Here is a 20105-nt window from a genome sequence, read left to right on the forward strand (position 1 = left end):
TCCCACAAATTAGGCATAGAAGGAACATACCTCAAAATAATAAAGACCACATATGATAAACCCACAGCAAGCGTCATAATTAAAAGGGAAAATTTGAAAGCCTTTCCTCCAAGAACTGGAACAAGACCAGGATGCTCATTTTCACAGCTTCTAGTCACTGTAGTGCTGGAAGCCCCTGCCAGAAAAATCAGGCAAGAGAAAGAAAAAAAAAAAAAAAAAGCATCCAAATTGTAAAATAGGAAGTTAAATTGTCCCTCTTTGCAAATGACATCATCTTATGTATAGAAAAACCTAACAACTTCATATGCACACACACACACACACACACACATACACACATACAGTTTCTATCTGAGAGCTGATAAACACATTCCCTAGGTTGCAGGATTCAAAATCAACGTGGAAATATCAGTAGCATTTCTATGCACCAAAAACAAACTAGCTGAAAAAGAAATCAAGAAAGCGATCTCTTTTACAATAGCTAACAGCAACAAAAATACTTAGGCATAGATTTAACCAAAGAGGTGAAAGACTTCTATAAGGAAAACTACAAAACACTGATGAAAGAAACTGTAGAGGACACAAACAAATGGAAAGACATCCCATGCTCATAGACTGGAGTAATTAATATCATAAAATAGACTGGAGTAATTAATATCATAAAAATGACCATAGTACACATAGCAATCTACACATTTAATGCAATCCCTATAATAATACCAATAATATTCTTCACTGAAATATAAAAAAAAAATCCTAAAATTTGTATTGAACCACAAAAGGAGCCCAATAGCAAAAGCAACTCTGAGCAAAAAGAACAGAGATGGAGACATCACATATACCACGAAGCTATAGCACCCCAAACAGAATGGTATTAGCATAAAAACAGCCACATGAACGCATGGGACAGAATAGACAATCCAGAAATAAACCCATGTGTTTACAGCCAACTGATTTTCCACAAAGGTGCCAAGAACATACATGGGGGAAGGACAGTCAATAAATGGCGCTGGGAGAATGGAGCATCCACGGGGCAGAAGAGAGAAACTAGACTCCCGTCTCTCACCATAAACAAAAATCAACTAAAAATGGATTAAAGACTCAAACACAAGACCTGACACTACAAAACTACTAGAGGAGAGCAGGGAAACTCCTCCAGGACATTGGACTAAGGAAAGATTTTATGGCTAAGATCTCAAAGTACAGGTAACAAACAAAAATAGGTAAATGGGATTATATTAAACTAAAAAGCTTCGGCATAGCAAAGGAAACAATCAACAGAGCGAAAAGGCAACCTGTTGAGGAGGAGAAAACTGCTCCTGCTATTCATTTGACAAGAGATTAATATCCAGAATGTACAAGCAACTCAAACAACTCAACCCCTTAAAACAAATAATCCCATGGAGCAGTGGGCAAAGGGTCTGGATAGATATTTCTCAAAAGAAGACATGCAAACGGCCAGCACTTATGCTAAAAAAAAAAAAAAAGCTCAGCATCACTAATCATCAGGGAAATACAAATCACAGCCACAGTGGGATGTCATCTTACCTCATTAGAGTGGCTATTATCAAAAGCACAAAAAATAACAAACACCGGTCAGGATGTGGAGAAAAGAGAACTCCATACCAAAGGAAATCAGAGAATCCTGTAAAACAAATGGATAGCACGGTTCCCTTCCAAGGCAGCTAATCACTGCTGAGCAATAGGTAAACATAGACACCAATCAAAGAGAATTACTGAGCAAGGAAAAGAATTCTCCTCACACCAATAACAGCTCAATATTAATAGCACAAAATTATAATCACTTTCATATTCAAGAAACAGAGTTATCGTCAAAGCACAAAGGCTTAGAAGCCTTAGAGCAGATGTGTGTCTTCAAATTCCACTTTCTATCATCTACGACCTATAATTTTCTAATATATCTTTAAAATTATCATATGCCTTATGACTAAGCTTTAAAAAGTGAGTAGAGGAAAAAACCGTGACAAACACACAAAATGGGTGGTGAGGGTTTTTCTTTTTCACCTTTTTACATTTCCCAGATTTTCCAGAATGTGGCTGTCTTTCTGTGATAATCAGGACGCAGACCCAGGCTGTGCACGCATGCGACTGTGTACCTCCGTTCATCTGATCAGGTGCCTTGTCAGGGGTGGAAATATCTGGGGCCTTTTCCTTTCATCTTTCATTCATTTTCAACAACTCTACGAAGAGCAGATTGCAAGTGTTCATTTTAACTGAGTTTAAAAAAATGTGTCCACTATGCAGCATTTTGAGGGGAACAGAGAGGGCCTCGGTTGCTCTGAATAAACCCTGTTAGACCTTCACACGGGGGGGGGCTCCCGTGTCAGCGGCCAGAGTCTTCCTCCCCGCCCCCCAGCACCATGCAACCAGCCAGGTGTCTGCAGATCCGGCTCAATCCAGAGCGTCTGTCCTGTGAAACTCTTGGACCCAGGATGGGATCACTGCTCGCCAGCCCCAAACAAACGAGTGCAGAGGGAACTCGAGGGTGGACGGCTCCTGCCTGCGTGTCTGAGATAGAGACCGTCCGGACGACCTTCTAAATGACCTCACGAGAAATTCTTGCTCTGGGACTGCAGAGGTCTGGGCGAGACGCTCTAGAGAGGGCACCTGCCCCGCAAGGGCGTCTCCAGCAGTGAGCGGACACCTGCTCTCAGGTAGCAAGTGAGAGCTGCACCTTTGCCCAGGAAGCCTCCCTCCTTCCCTCCCCAGAATAAATTCCACCTGTCGGGAGATGTTTTCCTCTGATTTTTTTTTTTCTGTTGATCATCTCACGACCACCCGGGCCTCTCAGAGTGAAGGTCTCGTGGGCTGTTGAGCCACACGCATTGCTCCAGAGCGGCTTTGTCTTCATCGCTTCTTTGGCAGCTTTCGACTGCGTCGTGAACAGAAGGAAGGAGACCCTGTTCTGGCTTTTGCCTCCTCTGAGACGGGTGTCTGTGCAGTGGCAGCGCCGGTGGCTGTTGGTCCTCAAGGCGCTGGGCTCCGCGCTCCTGCTGCGAACAGCCGGACCAGGACGGGCTGGCAGGTGCAACCACGGGGCTTGGCTTGGGTTCAGCTGGTAGGAGCACGCCCCTCGCTCCCACAAGCTAGTCGCGCGACGTAAAACTGGGGCCAGCGTTGGAACCGTGAAGCTCTGCTTTCCACAGGGCGTCGCCCCTCCGACCGGGGTTTGCACAGGTGCGCGGCACCTGCAAGGAGCTCCTTCAGACGCACCCCTGCCCCCAGGCGCACGGGGCGGTGGGGGGGCCCGCAGACCCTCCTACCTGTGAAGGTGGGACAGACAGGCCAGAGCGGACCCCGCCCCACTGCAGTGCTGACATTGGCCGGGCCGTTTCCAAGTCCTCAGAGCTGTGTCGCTGGGCCTCGCTGGCCCCAGACCCCCCCGACCCCCCATGAGCAGCGGCTGCATTGGCGTCTAAGGGTCGACCGGAGCCGCCTCCTGCCCTCAGCATCCTGACGCCGGTTCCTCTTGTCTAATCTCTGTCCGTCCCGTGCCCAGCTGCCACAAATCTTCTTAAAGCTTTCATTCTGAGGACCTTTTACGGGTCAACTTCCGCCCACCCCGCTAGACAAAGGTCCCTCCCTCCTCCCGCCCACGTGGACCCTCCGTGTTGAGTCTGCCAGGACCAGGAGGACCCAGACTCTCTTGGGAGGCCAGGGGCCACCTGCTGGGAGCTGCGGCTGCACCTGCAGACCGTTGGCTGCCGTGTGTCCCCTCCCGGACTGTGGGTGCCACCCTCCTCGTTCTGAGAATCTGGCAGAGAAACGTGGACCCTCCGTGGCTCCACGCCTGCCTGGAAGCCGTTCCGCAGCCGTGTGTCCCGGCTGTCTGGAGAGGCGGGACTAGAGGGGGTTTTACGTTCACCCCCCCCCCGCCTGGGTCCCCGTCGCCCGTCAGTTCCCTCCCAGCTTCCTGTCGCCTCAGTTTTGCATCCGTAGGTTGAGGAGGATCCACATTCCCGTCCTCAGTTCCCAGCGTGTGCCGTGCAGGCAGGTGCGGCCGTCAGCGAGCACAGCCACCTGGCGCTCCGTGGGGACGTGTCCTCCTCGCCCAAGCAGACCCGAGAGAGTCCCCAGGCCCGTGTGGCCTCAGACCGGGTCCCTGTGAAGTAGATAGACTAAAGATGGCACCTGTAAATCTAAAATGGAGTCAGTCTTGCTCTAACTATTAGTGAAAGTTCCCAGAGAGGGAGGAGGGAGTCGAGGAGGCCTGTTCCCAAAAGGAATAGAGAGGTCCTGTTCCAGGAAAAGTCCCTTGTCCCTCAGTGCACCTTTCCATCGTTCGCTTGATTAACGACTAACCGCAAAGTTCTGCTTCTGCGATTGCTCGCTTGCATAGCTGCCAGCCCCTAGGGTATAAGAAAACCGCAAAGGCTTTGTTCGGGGCTGCTTCCCCCTCCTTGCATGCAGTGGTGACGGCCCTGTGCAGGTGGAAATAAACTGATCTGGCTGATTGGATTCCGGTGTCCGAGTCCCCTTGATGCGCTGGTTTACAGCACCTGCCCGCGGCCGGGGGTCAGCGCCGGCCTCCTGTGCGGAGCCGGGCTGGGAGCAGGGACGGCCCGGCGGCTCCTGCTCAGAGTCCACCCACGCTGGGAGCGTCCACGTCCTTCCCCGCAGCCCAGGTCCGACCCGCTGTTCGTTGGGCGCAGTGGGGCGTTGTGCCTGGAGGTGAAGTTGTCTGCCCGGGCCTGTCCCCGTCCCCGACCGTCTTCCTCTCAACCCGTCCCCTCGAGGCCTGTCCCCACCCTGTCCACTGGACAGACGGGTTGGCCACCGCCACTGGAGAACAGGGGACAGCCAATCCGTCTGGACGTCCCTGTGTGTGCGGCTCCCTCCAGACTCAGTTTCCCCATTCTCCTCCTGTCAGCCTTCCACTCCTGGGTGCAAGGCGTGGCTAGAAAGGGAGGAAATTATTGAAATTCAAGCAGAGGAGCACTTAATCTCTTTCTAGACCTTTGAATCTGGTGTGCCCTCCTTGTTGGTGACGATGTTATTTCCGTCGTTCCAGGAGCTGCGGGCGGAAGCCTCCCCGGCACGGCGCTTTCCGGCTGAGCCTGTGACTCGGTTCTCTGTTTTGCGCAGACGCCGTCCTCGCCATCCTCGCCCGCCGCTGACAAGCCAAAGTACGAGAAGCGCTGGCGAGACTGCTGGTCGGTCCCCCTGTCGCTGGCCCGGGTCTGCAGGTACAGCGCCAGAGCGGGAGGATCCAGGTGTGTGGCCGCCTCGGGGACGCGGGTGTCTGGTGAACCGCGTGCGCTTTGCCGGGTCCTGCAGCCCACGGACTCCCCGGGTGTGCGTGCTCGGCAGGTGCACCTGCCATGCTCAGGTGGATTCCGTGTTTGGGGAGAAAGTTAAGGTGGGGGAAGACTAAAGCAGCAGTCTGAACGGCGGCTGACTTACCGCTGGGAACAGCTCTGTCCGTGGCAGGTGACCGTTGTCGGCTCTCGTGAAATGCCCTTAGAGAGAGAGATTCTATCTCCAGTTTTAAATGCTGGCAGAGTTAGGCTGGAAATAAAAACCCGCATTCTTGTCCAAGCTGCAGATGATCGTAGAGAACTCATTAAGCTCTCCCACCCTTCCTCTTCCTTAACAAAATGCGGGGTTAGATGGGCTCCTAGTCAAACAAATGCTCCTGGTCTGGGCGCTCGGCCATCGGATGGTTTCCAAGACGAGCCCACAGGTTCACGTCTCCGTAGCTGCTTTGCTGGAGATGCGCCGGGCTAACCGTGCTCTTTAGTCGCCGTGGAGAGGCCAGGACGTCACGACGGGCTGAATCCCCTTTCTTCAGCCTTAAGCAAGGTGTGTGCAAGTGGCAAACCTGTCAGCCTCACTGTCCGCAAGGGAAAAGCAGTTTGTTGTTTTTAAATCGAACATTATGTGTCTTAATGTGTGTGTGTCTGTGGTATATGTGTGTATGACAAACATGTATAGTGAACATGTATGTGGTGTGTGTGAGTGTGACACATGTGTATGGTGAACGTGTGTGTGGCTCATGCTGTTTCTGTGGCATGCATGAATGGTGAATGTGTTTTGTATATGGTATGTATGTGTGTGACTGTGACATGTGTGTATGGTGAACTTATATGTTTTGTATGTGTTGTGTGTGGCCGTGACATGTGTGTATGGTGATCATGTGTGTTTTGTATGTAGTGTGTGACTGTGACACGTGTGTATGGTGAACTTATATGTTTTGTATGTGTTGTGTGTGTGACTGTGACACAAGTGTATGGTGACCGTGTGTGTTTTGTATGTGGTGTGTGTGAGCGTGTGACACACATATATGTGTGAACACGTGTGTGGGGAAGCACATGGCCTGAAGCCCCGCACTGCTCCGTGCGTGGAGGGCAAGTCCCCCAGCGCTGCTCTGCCCGGAGGCTAATTAGGTCTCGGCGATGGCCGGCATTGGCCGTGCAACCGCGCACCGTGGATGCGCCTGTCTGAAGGGCGTCTGCAACGCCAGCACAGCAACGGGGCCTCTACACTTGATTCCCCTGCGGGGTGTAGACTCGCAACCTGCCAGTGGTGTAGACGTGTGGGGTGTAGACCCACAACCTGCCAGTGGTGTAGATGTGTGGGGCAGAGACCCTCAACCTGCCAGTGGTGTAGACGTGAGGGCATAGACCCTCAACCTGCCAGTGGTATAGACGTGTGGGAGGTAGACCCGCAACCTGCCAGTGGTGTAGACGTGAGGGCATAGACCCGCAACCTGCCAGTGGTGTAGACGTGTGGGACAGAGACCTGCAACCTGCCAGTGGTGTAGACGGGCCAGTCTCCCCCTGGTCCCGTGTGATGGTACTGAGCTGGGACCACGGCCGTGGGGGGTGGCACCGAGTCACAGGGTGGCTCTGGGTCCCCCGGGACCGATGTCTGCAGGCCTGCCTACCGAGGCACCGGGGTGCGCGGCTCCTTCCGGAACCCTGCTGGGTGGTCTCGGTGGCAGGATCAACGGGTGTGGCTGAGCCCTGTGGTGAGGGGAGCCGTTTCCAATCTGCAGCCGGGACCACAGCCGGCCTCCCGGGGGGTGAGGGTCTGCCCCGCAGAATGACCCTCGGTCTCAGGCCCGCCAGGGTTCCCGGCCCTGCTCGAGGCCCCGCTCCCCAGAGGGCCACTCTTGTCTGGGGTGGTGGTGACGCCGAGTTGGGCGGGCCGTGGGCGGGACCCGCGGTTCTGCCGAGCGCTGCCTCACCCCGGGGCTGTGTGGTTTGTTTGTTTAAGCAATTGGACGATAATGGTTGAGGTTACTGAGTTTCAGAAAGTTTGTTTTTGAAAGACTGAATCATCCGAAATGCTTACGTGAGAAACGTCAGGGCTGCTCAGAGCAGCGGTTCTCGTGTTCCTTCGCCTCCAAAGCGCCGTGACAGCCGGCGCTGCCCGGAGCCGCCGCCTCTGTCCGCTGTCCAGGGGGTTATTCTCGCTCGGTTCCCGGGTAAAACTGCAACCATGCTCTCAGATAAACCGTGCATCACTGTGGATGAAGAGTAAACCGACGGCTACAGGGTCCAGAAGCAGATTGCTCGATAAGAATTTGAGGAGATGATATTAAAACGAAACTGTAACAGAGGAAAGCGCAGCAGGTGCGTGTCCTGCAGATACCAGCAGACCACACGGGCCGGGCCGTTACCTTGGGCGCTCACGCAGGAAAGCAAACCGGGTCTCCTGACACTGGCACGCAGTCACGAAGCATCACAGGTTACTCTGCACCGTCCTGTGGTTTTTGCCTGTCATCGACGCGTCAAGACATTTCTCCCACAGCAGGTGGAGAAACGCGTGATTACTGACGGGGCCGTACGGCTACGACTGAGGCCGGACTTCCGCTTAACTCTACCAGGTCAGCTTTCTCTTGCTGTGTGACAAAGTCATCCAGACTCCCTCCGCACGAGACAAGTTTATTGTCCCACAGTGCCCCTGCGTCAGGAGCCCGGCCTGGCCTGGTTGGTCCTTTGCTCAGGGTCCCACCAGGCTGGAATCAAGGCATCGGGGGGCTGCTCCCCCACTCGGGGCTCACTCAGGGTTGGGGGCAGAATTCAGGTCCCTGCCCTTTATCAGGTTCAGTTCCCGTCTTCTTGCTGGCTGTCAGCGGAGGGGCCACTCTCCAAGACTGGGGCCACCTGCGTCCCTGCCGTGGTCCCTCCACCTTTATCCATGACCAGAGCCACCTGCGACCCTGCCATGGTCCCGCCACCTTTATCCATGACCAGAGTCACCTGCGACCCTGCCATGGTCCCTCCACCTTCATCCATGGCCAGAGCCACCAAGTCCCTGCCATGTGTCCCTCCACCTTCATCCATGGCCAGAGCCACCCACATTCCTGCCATGTGTCCCTCCACCTTTATCCATGGCCAGAGCCACCACATCCCTGCCATGTGTCCCTCCACCTTCATCCATGGCCAGAGCCACCCACATTCCTGCCATGTGTCCCTCCACCTTCATCCATGGCCAGAGCCACCACGTCCCTGCCATGTGTCCCTCCACCTTCATCCATGGCCAGAGCCACCACATCCCTGCCATGTGTCCCTCCACCTTTATCCATGGCGAGAGCCACCCACGTCCCTGCCGTGGTCCCTCCACCTTTATCCATGGCCAGAGCCACCACATCCCTGCCATGTGTCCCTCCACCTTTATCCATGGCGAGAGCCACCCACGTCCCTGCCGTGGTCCCTCCACCTTTATCCATGGCCAGAGCCATCACATCCCTGCCATGTGTCCCTCCATCTTTATCCATGGCCAGAGCCACCCACGTCCCTGCCATGTGCCCCTCCACCTTTATCCATGGCCAGAGCCACCACGTCCCTGACGTGGTCCCTCCACCTTTGTCCATGGCCAGAGCCACCCACGTCCCTGCTGAGGGTCTCCCACCTTGGGCTGACAGCAGGTAACTGCTTCTGCATTGATCCCCCAAGAGCTTTGAGTCCCCAGCTTCCCCCCCTAGCCCAGATGGAAAAGGCTCGTGTGTGTAGGTTGTGCACCTGGAGAACCCCCTCATTGAGGTCAGCTGATTCGCAACCTTAATCACATTGTGAAACCCCTTCCCGGGCACACCTGGGCTATGTGGGTTGAATGACCTGAGCAGCTGTCTGCTCCAAGCTGGGAGTCTGGGCCGTCCCGAGTTCTGCCTTCTGTAGCTATCAGCCAGGTTCCGCTCTGCCAGCCCAGGGCACGTCCACCTGCGCCTGGCGTTTGTCCTGTCGTGCCGTCTCTGGCCTTCAGCTGGGGGCAAACGCGCCATCACCGGCTGCCGTGGAGCGCAGGCCGCGCTGGGACTGCAGGACCCGCGTCCGAGCCAGCCCTGCACACAGACCCGCGCGTTCCCGGACATAGAAGTGTGAGGGAATTCCGAACAACACGAGAGACGTGTTCGCTCTCAGAAACGCCCATGATGGGGCTAGGCACGAGGGAGCCTGGACAAGGCGTGAGGGGCGGGCAAGAGCTCCGGGCGTGGACCGAGACCCCGGACTGACTTCACGGCCCTGACCAGGGGACTTGGGCCTGCTGGTGACTTCCTGGCTCGTGTGGCGGGTGCGGCGGGGCGGCGTTGGTGCTCGCTGGTTTCTGAGGGGCGCTGTCGAGATGGCGTCCAGTGCAGCTGCAGGTTTGGAGGGGCTTTGACGTGTCCTGAATCGACGCGGGATGTTGGGGCCTTTTGATTGTCTGTGGAATAAGGAACGAGTGGACGGACGGGAGAGAGTCGGGGGTGGGTGGCCACCCCCAGGAGCCCGTCCTGCACGCCCTCTGCCCGACACGGTTCTGCGCATGCGGCGCCTCTTGCTCCACGTTGGCGCCAGCGTGAATGAGGAGTCCCGGCCTCGATTCTTGTCCTAAAGCATGGACAGAGGGAAGGGGGAGGGCGGGCGGGGGAGAAATAACTACGGCTTTAGGGTCTTTTTGCCCCATGTCTATGGTGCTTTTTAAAATCTACTCGCCATCAAATTGGTGCTGACTGACTAACACTCTGGTTCTCACACGGTGGTGGTGTTCACCAGGGATTTGGGGCCGAGGGGAGGGAGAGGCCCCATCTTAGGGAGGTGGCGAGCATTTTGGAGGGGAAGGGAATAACTCTAACCCTTAGGGAGAGGCACAGATATACAATGTAACCAAAATGTTAAAAACAAACAAACAACAAAGAAAAAAAAAACTTTTCATCGGGTGGTGGGCAGGCGAGAGGGGGAGGAGGAGAGGGGGTGGAGATGGCGCGCTGCGGGTAAGCGCGCGGAGATGGCGCGTGGCGGGTAAGCGCGCGGAGATGGCGCTCTGCGGGTAAGCGCGCGGAGATGGCGCGTTGCGGGTAAGCGCGCGGAGATGGCGCGCTGCGGGTAAGCGCGCGGAGATGGCGCGTGGCGGGTAAGCGCGCGGAGATGGCGCTCTGCGGGTAAGCGTGCGGAGATGGCGCTCTGCGGGTAAGCGCGCGGAGATGGCGCGTGGCGGGTAAGCGCGCGGAGATGGCGCTCTGCGGGTAAGCGCGCGGAGATGGCGCGTGGCGGGTAAGCGCGCGGAGATGGCGCTCTGCGGGTAAGCGCGCGGAGATGGCGCGTTGCGGGTAAGCGCGCGGAGATGGCGCGTGGCGGGTAAGCGCGCGGAGATGGCGCTCTGCGGGTAAGCGCGCGGAGATGGCGCGTGGCGGGTAAGCGCGTTCTGAGAAGTGACGCCGCGCGTCGGAGTTGTCCTGCCAAGTGCTCAGGTTGTTCTGTGAGGACAGCGTCACGTGTGGACACTCCTGCCACAAAGGGTCTTCCGTGGCAGGTGTCCTGGGCAGGAAAGGCTGGGAGCAGAGCAGCGGGGCGGCTGGGGCGGGGCCGCACCTGCCGCTGAGGGGAGGGGCTTGTGGGGTCTGTCCCGCACAGGAGGGAGGGGTCCTGCGGGCCTCGTCCAGCCGAGTTCTCATCCCGGGGGGAGAAGACTTGCGAAGTCTTGGCTCTGGGATGTTAAGGCCCTTTCTTCTCTTCCAAGCCAGACGGATGCATCAGCCGTCCCCCAGTTTAAACGTCTAGCTGAGTTTCCTTTCCTCTGCGAAGGGAGATTCGACAGGCTCTCCAGGTCTGAGATGAAAATACACGGAAAGGGGCTTTCGAAGCTGGAGGGTGAAAGAGACAAAACAGCAGGCGAGCCCCGTTTCCCCGGGCGCCTTCCCGGCTGCTGCTGTCCTGCGGCAGGTCACCCGCAGTCCGGGCCGGTGCCGGCAGGGTGGGGTCCTGGTGGGGGCTCATCCTGGTCGGGTGCAGATGCCCCTTCTCCTGGGCCCTCCCTCCTGGGGGGATGGGCGCTCTGGGCCCTTTGTGAGGTCCCTGGTCCCAGGCTGAGGCCACCACCGCCCCGAGGCCACACCTCCCGACACCTCCTCCTGGGGGGGTGAGTATTTAGGGGGACAGGGACATTCGATCCATTGCAGATTTGGCCCCAGCCTCGGGCTTGGGGTTCCTAGGGGAACCCTGCTCTCTAGGAGTCAGGACAACTTTCTAATTACTTTTGAGGTCCCACCTTTCAAAAACTGGGTTAAATTTAATTTTGTTTTCTATTGATGCCTCTGCCTAGCACGCTGTCTGGGCACCCCTGACCTGTCCGTGTCCCCAGGCGGGTGGTCTGTCTCTCACCTCTCGTTGGGGGTGGCCCCCCCCCTCGTGCCACCTGCTCCGGCAGCGCCTGCCCCTCCATAGCTCTCCCAGATGTCACCTCTGCGGAGCTTGTCCCCACGCCCTCGCCACCCCACAGTCTGTCCCCCGGAGATGCACAGCGTCCCGGCTGAGGGCCTCAGTGGCGCCGAGATGTTTGTGTTCACGCAGAGCGGCTCCCGGGCTCCCAGCTCAGCACCCTGCCTCCCCCCGCGGCTCCCTCCCATGGCGTTTCCATGGCCAAGATGACTCAAGGTGAGCAGTGGCTGCGTGGCTGGCTCACAGAACCTTCTAGAAGGTTTGATTGTGCCAAACACCACGGCAGAGATACGGCAACAACACGGAGTCGGGTGGGAGGCGGGGCCCTGAGTGAGCTGCACTGCGGACGGGGGTGGCGGGTCATGGCTTTGGCCGTTTCTGGCCGTGTGACCAACTTCGGGCAAATTGATTGATCTGGATAAGTCTCAGTTTCTTCATCTGCATAATTATAGCAACAGGACTTTCTTCGTAGGATCATTGGGAAGATTAAAACCAGTGCAACCTGTAAGGTATATCGTACACAGTGTTTGCTGCAAAGTGTAAATAATACCAGCTGGTCTTTTTATCATTGTCATACACGCCGTTGTTAGTAACACATGTTATTAATATCTTTCATCATCCCTCCCAAATGTATTGAGTGTTCAGCTTTAAAGATCCGTGCAGGAGTATAGAGAGAATCTGTTTCCTTCTGGTAAAAGGCCCAAGAACCCTGAACGGTGACCTGTCCCACAGCCGCGGCCGGGACCGCAGAGGCAGGAGGAGGGACGGCGGGGTAGGGCATGTGCTCTGCGTCCTGTGCTCCCGGGGGTCTTAACGTACTCTCTTCTGTGCCTCTGTGAGCTCCTTAGTGCGCTATCAGCACCTCTACCTGCACCAGACACGGTAAACCCAGGGGGGGCCGGCGGCGGCCCTGCCCCTCACCAAACCCTAGGACGGCCGCTGCCGTGTCGGCCCCGCTGGGCTGGCCGTGCCCGGTGTGCAGCCGCCGGCGTCCGGACAGACCTCTCGAACTCTGAGGGTCAGGAGACGCCGGGGACTACCCTGAGAAGACAGAGCTGAATTCCAACAGGCGGCACCAGAGCCCCGACCCTCCTCCCCCTCCCACGCCCTCCCACTTCTGACCAAGCCCCTCAGGCCCGGCGAGACCCCACCCACCTGCTCACCTGCTCACCTGCTCACCTGCCCACCTGCTCACCTGCTCACCTGCCCACCTGCTCACCTGCCCAGCTGCTCACCTGCTCACCTGCCCAGCTGCCCAGCCGCAGGCCTGGACCACAGCCGGGGAGGGCGGGAGGGACATGCCTGCCCGCCTGAGACCCGGACAGCCGGCACCGCCAGGGGCTCTGTTGAAGTGTCTCAATCCGGGCGTGGCTGCCCACGTGTGTGTGACGTCTGAGTGTCGCGTGCAGGCGTGTGAGTCGCGTGCTTTGTGTGCGTGCCGTAGCGCCAGGATGGTCTCTGAACTCTACGTTCGGGGCGCCAGGGGACTCCTCTGTAGTAATGATCGGCGTGGTCCAGTTGTTCCTTTGCCGTTAAATTAGGGTCGGCCTCGTTTTGCATTACGTACGCCTCACGCGTTAGCCGTGCCACAGCTGGGAGGGGAGGTCGAGACCCGACTCTGGGCCAGCCCTTGCCTCGGCGGGAGTCCGTGGGTCCGGGGGCGCGCTCGGTATTCCGTAAGCGGCTGATGGCGGGGAACGTGACACAGCGTGCCCACAGGGCCTCCCGGCGTCTGTGCATCGTGACGATTAACCCGCGGGCACTGACGAGGGGGCTGGTGTCTGTCGGCGCGGCAGGCGTCCACCGGGAGGACAGGTGGCCCACGCTGAGGACGCTGGCATGTGACGGGAGCCCTGCGCCCTCTCCCCGCCCCTCCTCTGCCCGCAGGGACCCCGTGACATCACACGGTCCCCCCTCCCTCCTCCTGCTCCACAGAGTCGTCCGCTCACACGCTCTCACCGTCCCCGTGTCAGGCCGTGCTGTGACGTGTGCCCACAGCTGGGACATCAGCCAGGCGCTCTGAGGCAGGAGGTGCTCGTGCCGGTGGGAGCGGCCCCTGCTCGGGGGGTTCTGCGTCTGCAAAGACGCCTGTGCAGTCACAGGGGTCCCGGTCTGGCAGGCTTGGCACGGACGGCAGGACCGTTCACAGCACCCCCACTCCCTGCCCTGCGTGCTCCCTTCCTAGCCAGGCGCCCCCGAAACTCTCCTCCGAAAGACTGAAGCACGCGTGGCGAGGACCTGGCTGTTAGAACATGTGCTTGTTTTGGTTTGTTTTTTACCTTTCAGTTATCTGCTCACGACTATGGAGGTTTGGGTTACAGTAATTAACATGCATTATTTTCTTTAAAAACACACAGCGGTGTGCACGGCACTTCCCTTTTGTGCGTAGTCACGTGGAGAGCGTCCGCTAGGGACTTGGCGTGGTGGGAAGAAGAGCCGCTGCATTCCAGGCAGCTGATCCGCAGCCGCCTTTGCTTTCCCAGGGTTGGATTCGTGGCAAGTCGACCGTCCCGGAAACGGCGGGAGCTCCCCTGTGACCGCAGTCACAGCCGGGTGCTGGGGGGCGGGGGCATCTCCTTCTCGCTCCCGGAGCCCAAGTACTCCGCTGTGAGTGCCCTTCAGAGGAATTATCCCCGAGGATCCTGTAAACAGCAACTCCGGGATTGCAAGAGCGAGCGTCCCTTCCCGTATGAGTTGCTTCTCATGTTTTGATCGAATTAGAAATGGCTCTTGTTGCAGAGGGATCCGAGTGCCAGCCTCAATTCCAGGAAGGCCGGTCAGTGCCCTGGGCTGCGGTGTGCGGTGGCCGCGGCGTCCTGTGGTGTCCTGTGGCGGACAATGCGAGCGCACCCCCGCCCTCGTGAGGCCGCAGCGCCGGGCCCCTGGGCAGCGTCTCCCCCTCCCCGCAGGTCCACCGCCCTCGAGGTGCGGGCCCCCGACGGCGCCAGCTCCGGAGTCCTCCAGTTCTACACGGCCCAGGACGGCGCCGACTGGCTGAGAGCCGTCTCCACGAACATCCGCGAACTTACCCTGCGGCACGTGAGCACATGCTTGCCCAGATCTCGCTGCTGCCCTTGTGCATGGAAACAAGGACGCGACTCGTGATTTGTGGTTAGCCCCAGAGCAGTGGGTTAGCTCAAGAGAGTGGGTTAGCCCTAGAGAATGGGTTAGCACAAGAGAGTGGGTTAGCCCCAGAGCAGTGGGCTAGCCCTAGAGAGTGAGTTAGCTCAAGAGAGTAGGTTAGCCCTAGAGAGTGGGTCAGCCCTAGAGCAGCGGGTTAGCCCTAGAGCAGCGGGTTAGCCCTAGAGAGTGGGTTAGCTCAAGAGAGTGGGTTAGCCCTAGAGATTGGGTTAGCCCTAGACAGTGGGTTAGCCCTAGAGAGCGGATTAGCCCTAGAGAATGGGTTAGCCCTAGAGAGTGGGTTAGCCCTAGAGAATGGGTTAGCCCTAGAGAGTGGGTTAGCCCTAGAGACTGGGCTAGCCCTAGAGAGTGGGTTAGCCCTAGAGAGTGGGTTAGCCCAAGAGAGTAGGCTAGCCCTAGAGAGTGGGTTAGCTCAAGAGAGCGGGTTAGCCCTAGAGAGTGGGTTAGCCCTAGAGAGTGGGCTAGCCCTAGAGAGTGGGTTAGCCCTAAAGAGTGGGTTAGCCCTAGAGAGTGGGTTAGCCCTAGCAAGTGGGTTAGCCCTAGAGAGTGGGTTAGCCCTAGAGAGTGGGTTAGCCCTAGCAAGTGGGTTAGCCCTAGAGAGTGGGTTAGCCCTAGAGAGTGGGTTAGCCCTAGAGAGTGGGTTAGCCCTAGAGAGTGGGCTAGCCCTAGAGAGTGGGCTAGCCCTAGAGAGTGGGTTAGCCCTAAAGAGTGGGTTAGCCCTAGAGAGTGGGTTAGCCCTAGAGAGTGGGTTAGCCCTAGAGAGTGGGTTAGCCCTAGAGAGTGGGTTAGCCCTAGAGAGTGGGCTAGCCCTAGAGAGTGGGTTAGCCCTAAAGAGTGGGTTAGCCCTAGAGAGTGGGTTAGCCCTAGAGAGTGGGTTAGCCCTAGAGAGTGGGTTAGCCCTAGAGAGTGGGTTAGCCCTAGAGAGTGGGCTAGCCCTAGAGAGTGGGTTAGCCCTAAAGAGTGGGTTAGCCCTAGAGAGTGGGTTAGCCCTAGCAAGTGGGTTAGCCCTAGAGAGTGGGTTAGCCCTAGAGAGTGGGTTAGCCCTAGCAAGTGGGTTAGCCCTAGAGAGTGGGTTAGCCCTAGAGAGTGGGTTAGCCCTAGAGAGTGGGTTAGCCCTAGAGAGTGGGTTAGCCCTAGAGAGTGGGTTAGCCCTAAAGAGCGGGTTAGCCCTAAAGAGCGGGTTAGCCCTAGAGAGTGGGTTAGCCCTAGAGAGTGGGTTAGCCCTAGAGAGTGAGCTAGCCCTAGAGAGTGGGTTAGCCCTAAAGAGCGGGTTAGCCCTAGAGAGCGGGTTAGCCCTAGAGAGTGGGTTAGCCCTAAAGAGTGGGTTAGCCCAGGAGAGTGGGTTAGCCCTAGAGAGTGGGTTAGCCCTAGAGAGTGGGTTAGCTCAAGAGAGTGGGTTAGCCCTAGAGAGTGGGTTAGCTCAAGAGAGTGGGTTAGCCCTAGAGAGTGGGTTAGCCCTAGAGAGTGGGTTAGCCCTAGAGAGTGGGTTAGCCCTAGAGAGTGGGTTAGCCCTAGAGAGTGGGTTAGCTCAAGAGAGTGGGTTAGCCCTAGAGAGTGGGTTAGCCCTAGAGAGTGGGTTAGCCCTAGAGAGTGGGTTAGCCCTAGAGAGTGGGTTAGCCCTAGAGAGTGGGTTAGCTCAAGAGAGTGGGTTAGCCCTAGAGAGTGGGTTAGCCCTAGAGAGTGGGTTAGCTCAAGAGAGTGGGTTAGCCCTAGAGAGTGGGTTAGCCCAGGAGAGTGGGTTAGCCCAGGAGAGTGGGTTATCCCTAGAGAGTGGGTTAGCCCTAGAGAGTGGGTTAGCCCTAGAGAATGGGTTAGCCCTAGAGAGCGGGTTAGCCCTAGAGACTGGGTTAGCCCTAGAGAGTGGGTTAGCCCTAGAGAGTGGGTTAGCCCTAGAGAGTGGGTTAGCCCTAGAGAGTGGGCTAGCCCTAGAGAGTGGGTTAGCCCTAGAGAGTGGGTTAGCCCTAGAGAGTGGGTTAGCCCTAGAGAGTGGGTTAGCCCTAGAGAGTGGGTTAGCCCTAGAGAGTGGGTTAGCCCTAGAGAGTGGGTTAGCCCTAGAGAGTGGGCTAGCCCTAGAGAGCGGGCTAGCCCTAGAGAGTGGGTTAGCCCTAGAGAGCGGGTTAGCCCTAGAGAGCGGGTTAGCCCTAGAGAGCGGGTTAGCCCTAGAGAGCGGGTTAGCCCTAGACAGCGGGTTAGCCCTAGAGAGCGGGTTAGCCCTAGACAGTGGGTTAGCCCTAGAGAGGGGGCTAGCCCTAGAGAGTGGGTTAGCCCTAGAGAGTGGGTTAGCCCTAGAGAGTGGGTTACCCTAGCGAGTGGGTTAGCCCTAGAGAGCGGGTTAGCCCTAGAGACTGGGTTAGCCCTAAAGAGTGGGTTAGCCCTAGAGAGTGGGTTAGCCCTAGAGAGTGGGTTAGCCCTAGAGAGCGGGTTAGCCCTAGAGACTGGGTTAGCCCTAGAGAGTGGGTTAGCCCTAGAGAGTGGGTTAGCCCTAGAGAGTGGGTTAGCCCTAGAGAGTGGGCTAGCCCTAGAGAGTGGGTTAGCCCTAGAGAGTGGGTTAGCCCTAGAGAGTGGGTTAGCCCTAGAGAGTGGGTTAGCCCTAGAGAGTGGGCTAGCCCTAGAGAGTGGGCTAGCCCTAGAGAGTGGGTTAGCCCTAGAGAGTGGGTTAGCCCTAGAGAGCGGGTTAGCCCTAGAGAGCGGGTTAGCCCTAGAGAGCGGGTTAGCCCTAGACAGCGGGTTAGCCCTAGAGAGCGGGTTAGCCCTAGACAGTGGGTTAGCCCTAGAGAGGGGGCTAGCCCTAGAGAGTGGGTTAGCCCTAGACAGTGGGTTAGCCCTAGAGACTGGGTTAGCCCTAGAGAGTGGGTTAGCCCTAGAGAGTGGGTTAGCCCTAGAGAGCGGGTTAGCCCTAGAGAGCGGGTTAGCCCTAGAGAGCGGGTTAGCCCTAGAGAGCGGGTTAGCCCTAGAGAGCGGGTTAACCCTAGAGAGGGGGTTAGCCCTAGAGAGCGGGTTAGCCCTAGAGAGCGGGTTAGCCCTAGAGAGCGGGTTAGCCCTAGAGAGCGGCTTAGCCCAGGAGAGCGGCTTAGCCCTGGAGAGCGGGTTAGCCCAGGAGAGCGGGTTAGCCCAGGGAGCGGGTTAGCCCTAGAGAGTGGGTTAGCCCTAGAGAGTGAGCTAGCCCTAGAGAGTGGGTTAGCCCTAGAGAGTGGGTTAGCACTAGAGAGTGGGCTAGCCCTAGAGAGTGGGTTAGCCCTAGAGCAGTGGGTTAGCCCTAGAGAGTGGGTTAGCCCTAGAGAGTGGGCTAGCCCTAGAGCAGTGGGTTAGCCCTAGAGATTGGGTTAGCCCTAGACAGTGGGTTAGCCCTAGACAGTGGGTTAGCCCTAGAGAGTGGGCTAGCCCTAGAGAGTGGGTTAGCCCTAGAGAATGGGTTAGCCCTAGAGAGTGGGTTAGCCCTAGAGAGTGGGTTAGCCCTAGAGAGTGGGCTAGCCCTAGAGCAGTGGGTTACAGCAGGGAACAGAAAAGCTGCTCTTACTTTAGCATATCAAATCTCTGAATAAAAAAACTAAAAATCAAGTCAGCTAGGTGTTTCCAGCGACAAGAGCTCAGGCCCTTCCCAGCCAGGCCTCCCTCTGTCTCTCTCACTCTTTCTCACGCATACACAGAAATGTTCATGTGCACGTAACTTTACATATATGTTACACACATGCATTGACAGAATGCAAGATTTTTATTTTGGGAAACCTAGTTGGATTAAAAAATATAATCCTCTAAAACATTATGAAAAAAATATATAAAAGACATAATTAGCCAAAACACATCACTTTCTCAAATTTTTACTGCAGTCATCTGGAAAAGAAAAAAGATCTTCTGTCTTCTTGAGTGATGTGTTTGAATTTCAGAGTCAACAGGTGATTTTAAAAATAAAAGAAATACAAAGAGGTGGGTGAAAACGAAATCTCCACCTAGCTGGAGGTTCCTTACGCACGGTTCTCTGTGCACAAGGACGCAGGGAACTCTCGAGTCCGGTGCCTGCTGACCCCGAGTTGAAGAGCCGCAGCCCTGGGGGCTCTTGGCAGGACAGACCCCTCCCAGAGGTGGCCTCTGACCAGTTCTCTGGTTCTGCCCCTCCCAGTTGACCAGCCCTGCATGTGCTCCTGATCCCAGCTCGGCCCCGGGGGCTGGGGGTAGGGGGCCAGGGTCTGGGGCCAGCCTGGACCCGCCCACGCGGCCACCCCGCAAAGGCACCTGCTCTCCACCTCGCCCCACTGTCTCCCCACAACCTCCCTCCTCCAGGCAACTGCTTAACAGAAGTTGATGGTGCAGACTCAAATACTGGGGGAAGCAGCCACATGTGAGATTTCTAAAGACCATGGAAGTTTCCCTTTTGTAACTGTGTACAGATGTATGGAACCTTCCTGAGATCTTATTTTTCAAATGGGACGTTTTTATTTCCAAAGTTATCTGAGTGGATAGAAGATTAAACTAACCAGCCAAGCAGCCGCACGGACGGTGCCAGACTGAGGTCTGGACAGATGCTTGTGAGGAGCAGGGTCCCTCGGGTCTGTGTGAGCCACACGCTGCCCCTCGTAGCGGAGCAGAGAGGAGGGGACCTGGAGCAGAGAGGAGGGGACCCAGAGCAGGTCGGAACAGAGAGGAGGGGACCTGGAGCAGAGAGGAGGGGACCTGGAGCAGAGAGGAGGGGACCCAGAGCAGGTCGGAGCAGAGAGGAGGGGACCCGGAGCAGAGAGGAGGGGACCCAGAGCAGGTCAGAGCAGAGAGGAGGGGACCCAGAGCAGGTCGGAACAGAGAGGAGGGGACCTGGAGCAGAGAGGAGGGGACCTGGAGCAGAGAGGAGGGGACCCAGAGCAGGTCGGAGCAGAGAGGAGGGGACCCGGAGCAGAGAGGAGGGGACCCAGAGCAGGTCAGAGCAGAGAGGAGGGGACCCAGAGCAGGTCGGAACAGAGAGGAGGGGACCTGGAGCAGAGAGGAGGGGACCTGGAGCAGAGAGGAGGGGACCTGGAGCAGAGAGGAGGGGACCCGGAGCAGGTCGGAGCAGAGAGGAGGGTGTGGAGCCACCTCCGGGCTGTGCAGCTGTGGGCAGTTGTCATTCCAGCCCTCCTCTTGCTCACGGTGACATTGTGGAGAATCGCCTCTGCCTGGGGGCCTGTTGGAGAGCCGGGGCGGGCGGAGTGTAAGCTGCGATGACTGAGGTCACCGCTGTGGTGGCTGCCCGCTGTTCCAGGGTCACGTGGGGCAGAATCCTCCTCCCCACTTTTGCCAGATGGTGGAATTTAAGCCCCTGTCGCCCCTTAG

General features: G+C 57.2%; 1 protein-coding gene across 1 annotated transcript in view; it reads left to right on the forward strand.

The window, feature by feature from the left end:
- SNTG2 (syntrophin gamma 2) overlaps nt 1-20105 on the forward strand; it is a 175628-nt gene that overhangs the window by 100446 nt on the left and 55077 nt on the right. The window contains exons 9-10 of the mRNA XM_076000461.1: nt 5107-5234; nt 14576-14705. Of these exons, the coding sequence (XP_075856576.1) occupies nt 5107-5234; nt 14576-14705 (258 nt within the window). The remainder of the gene's footprint in view (nt 1-5106; nt 5235-14575; nt 14706-20105) is intronic.

Source organism: Microcebus murinus, chromosome 3 (assembly GCF_040939455.1).
Source record: "Microcebus murinus isolate Inina chromosome 3, M.murinus_Inina_mat1.0, whole genome shotgun sequence".
In the NCBI taxonomy this organism is placed as follows: Eukaryota; Metazoa; Chordata; class Mammalia; order Primates; family Cheirogaleidae; genus Microcebus; species Microcebus murinus.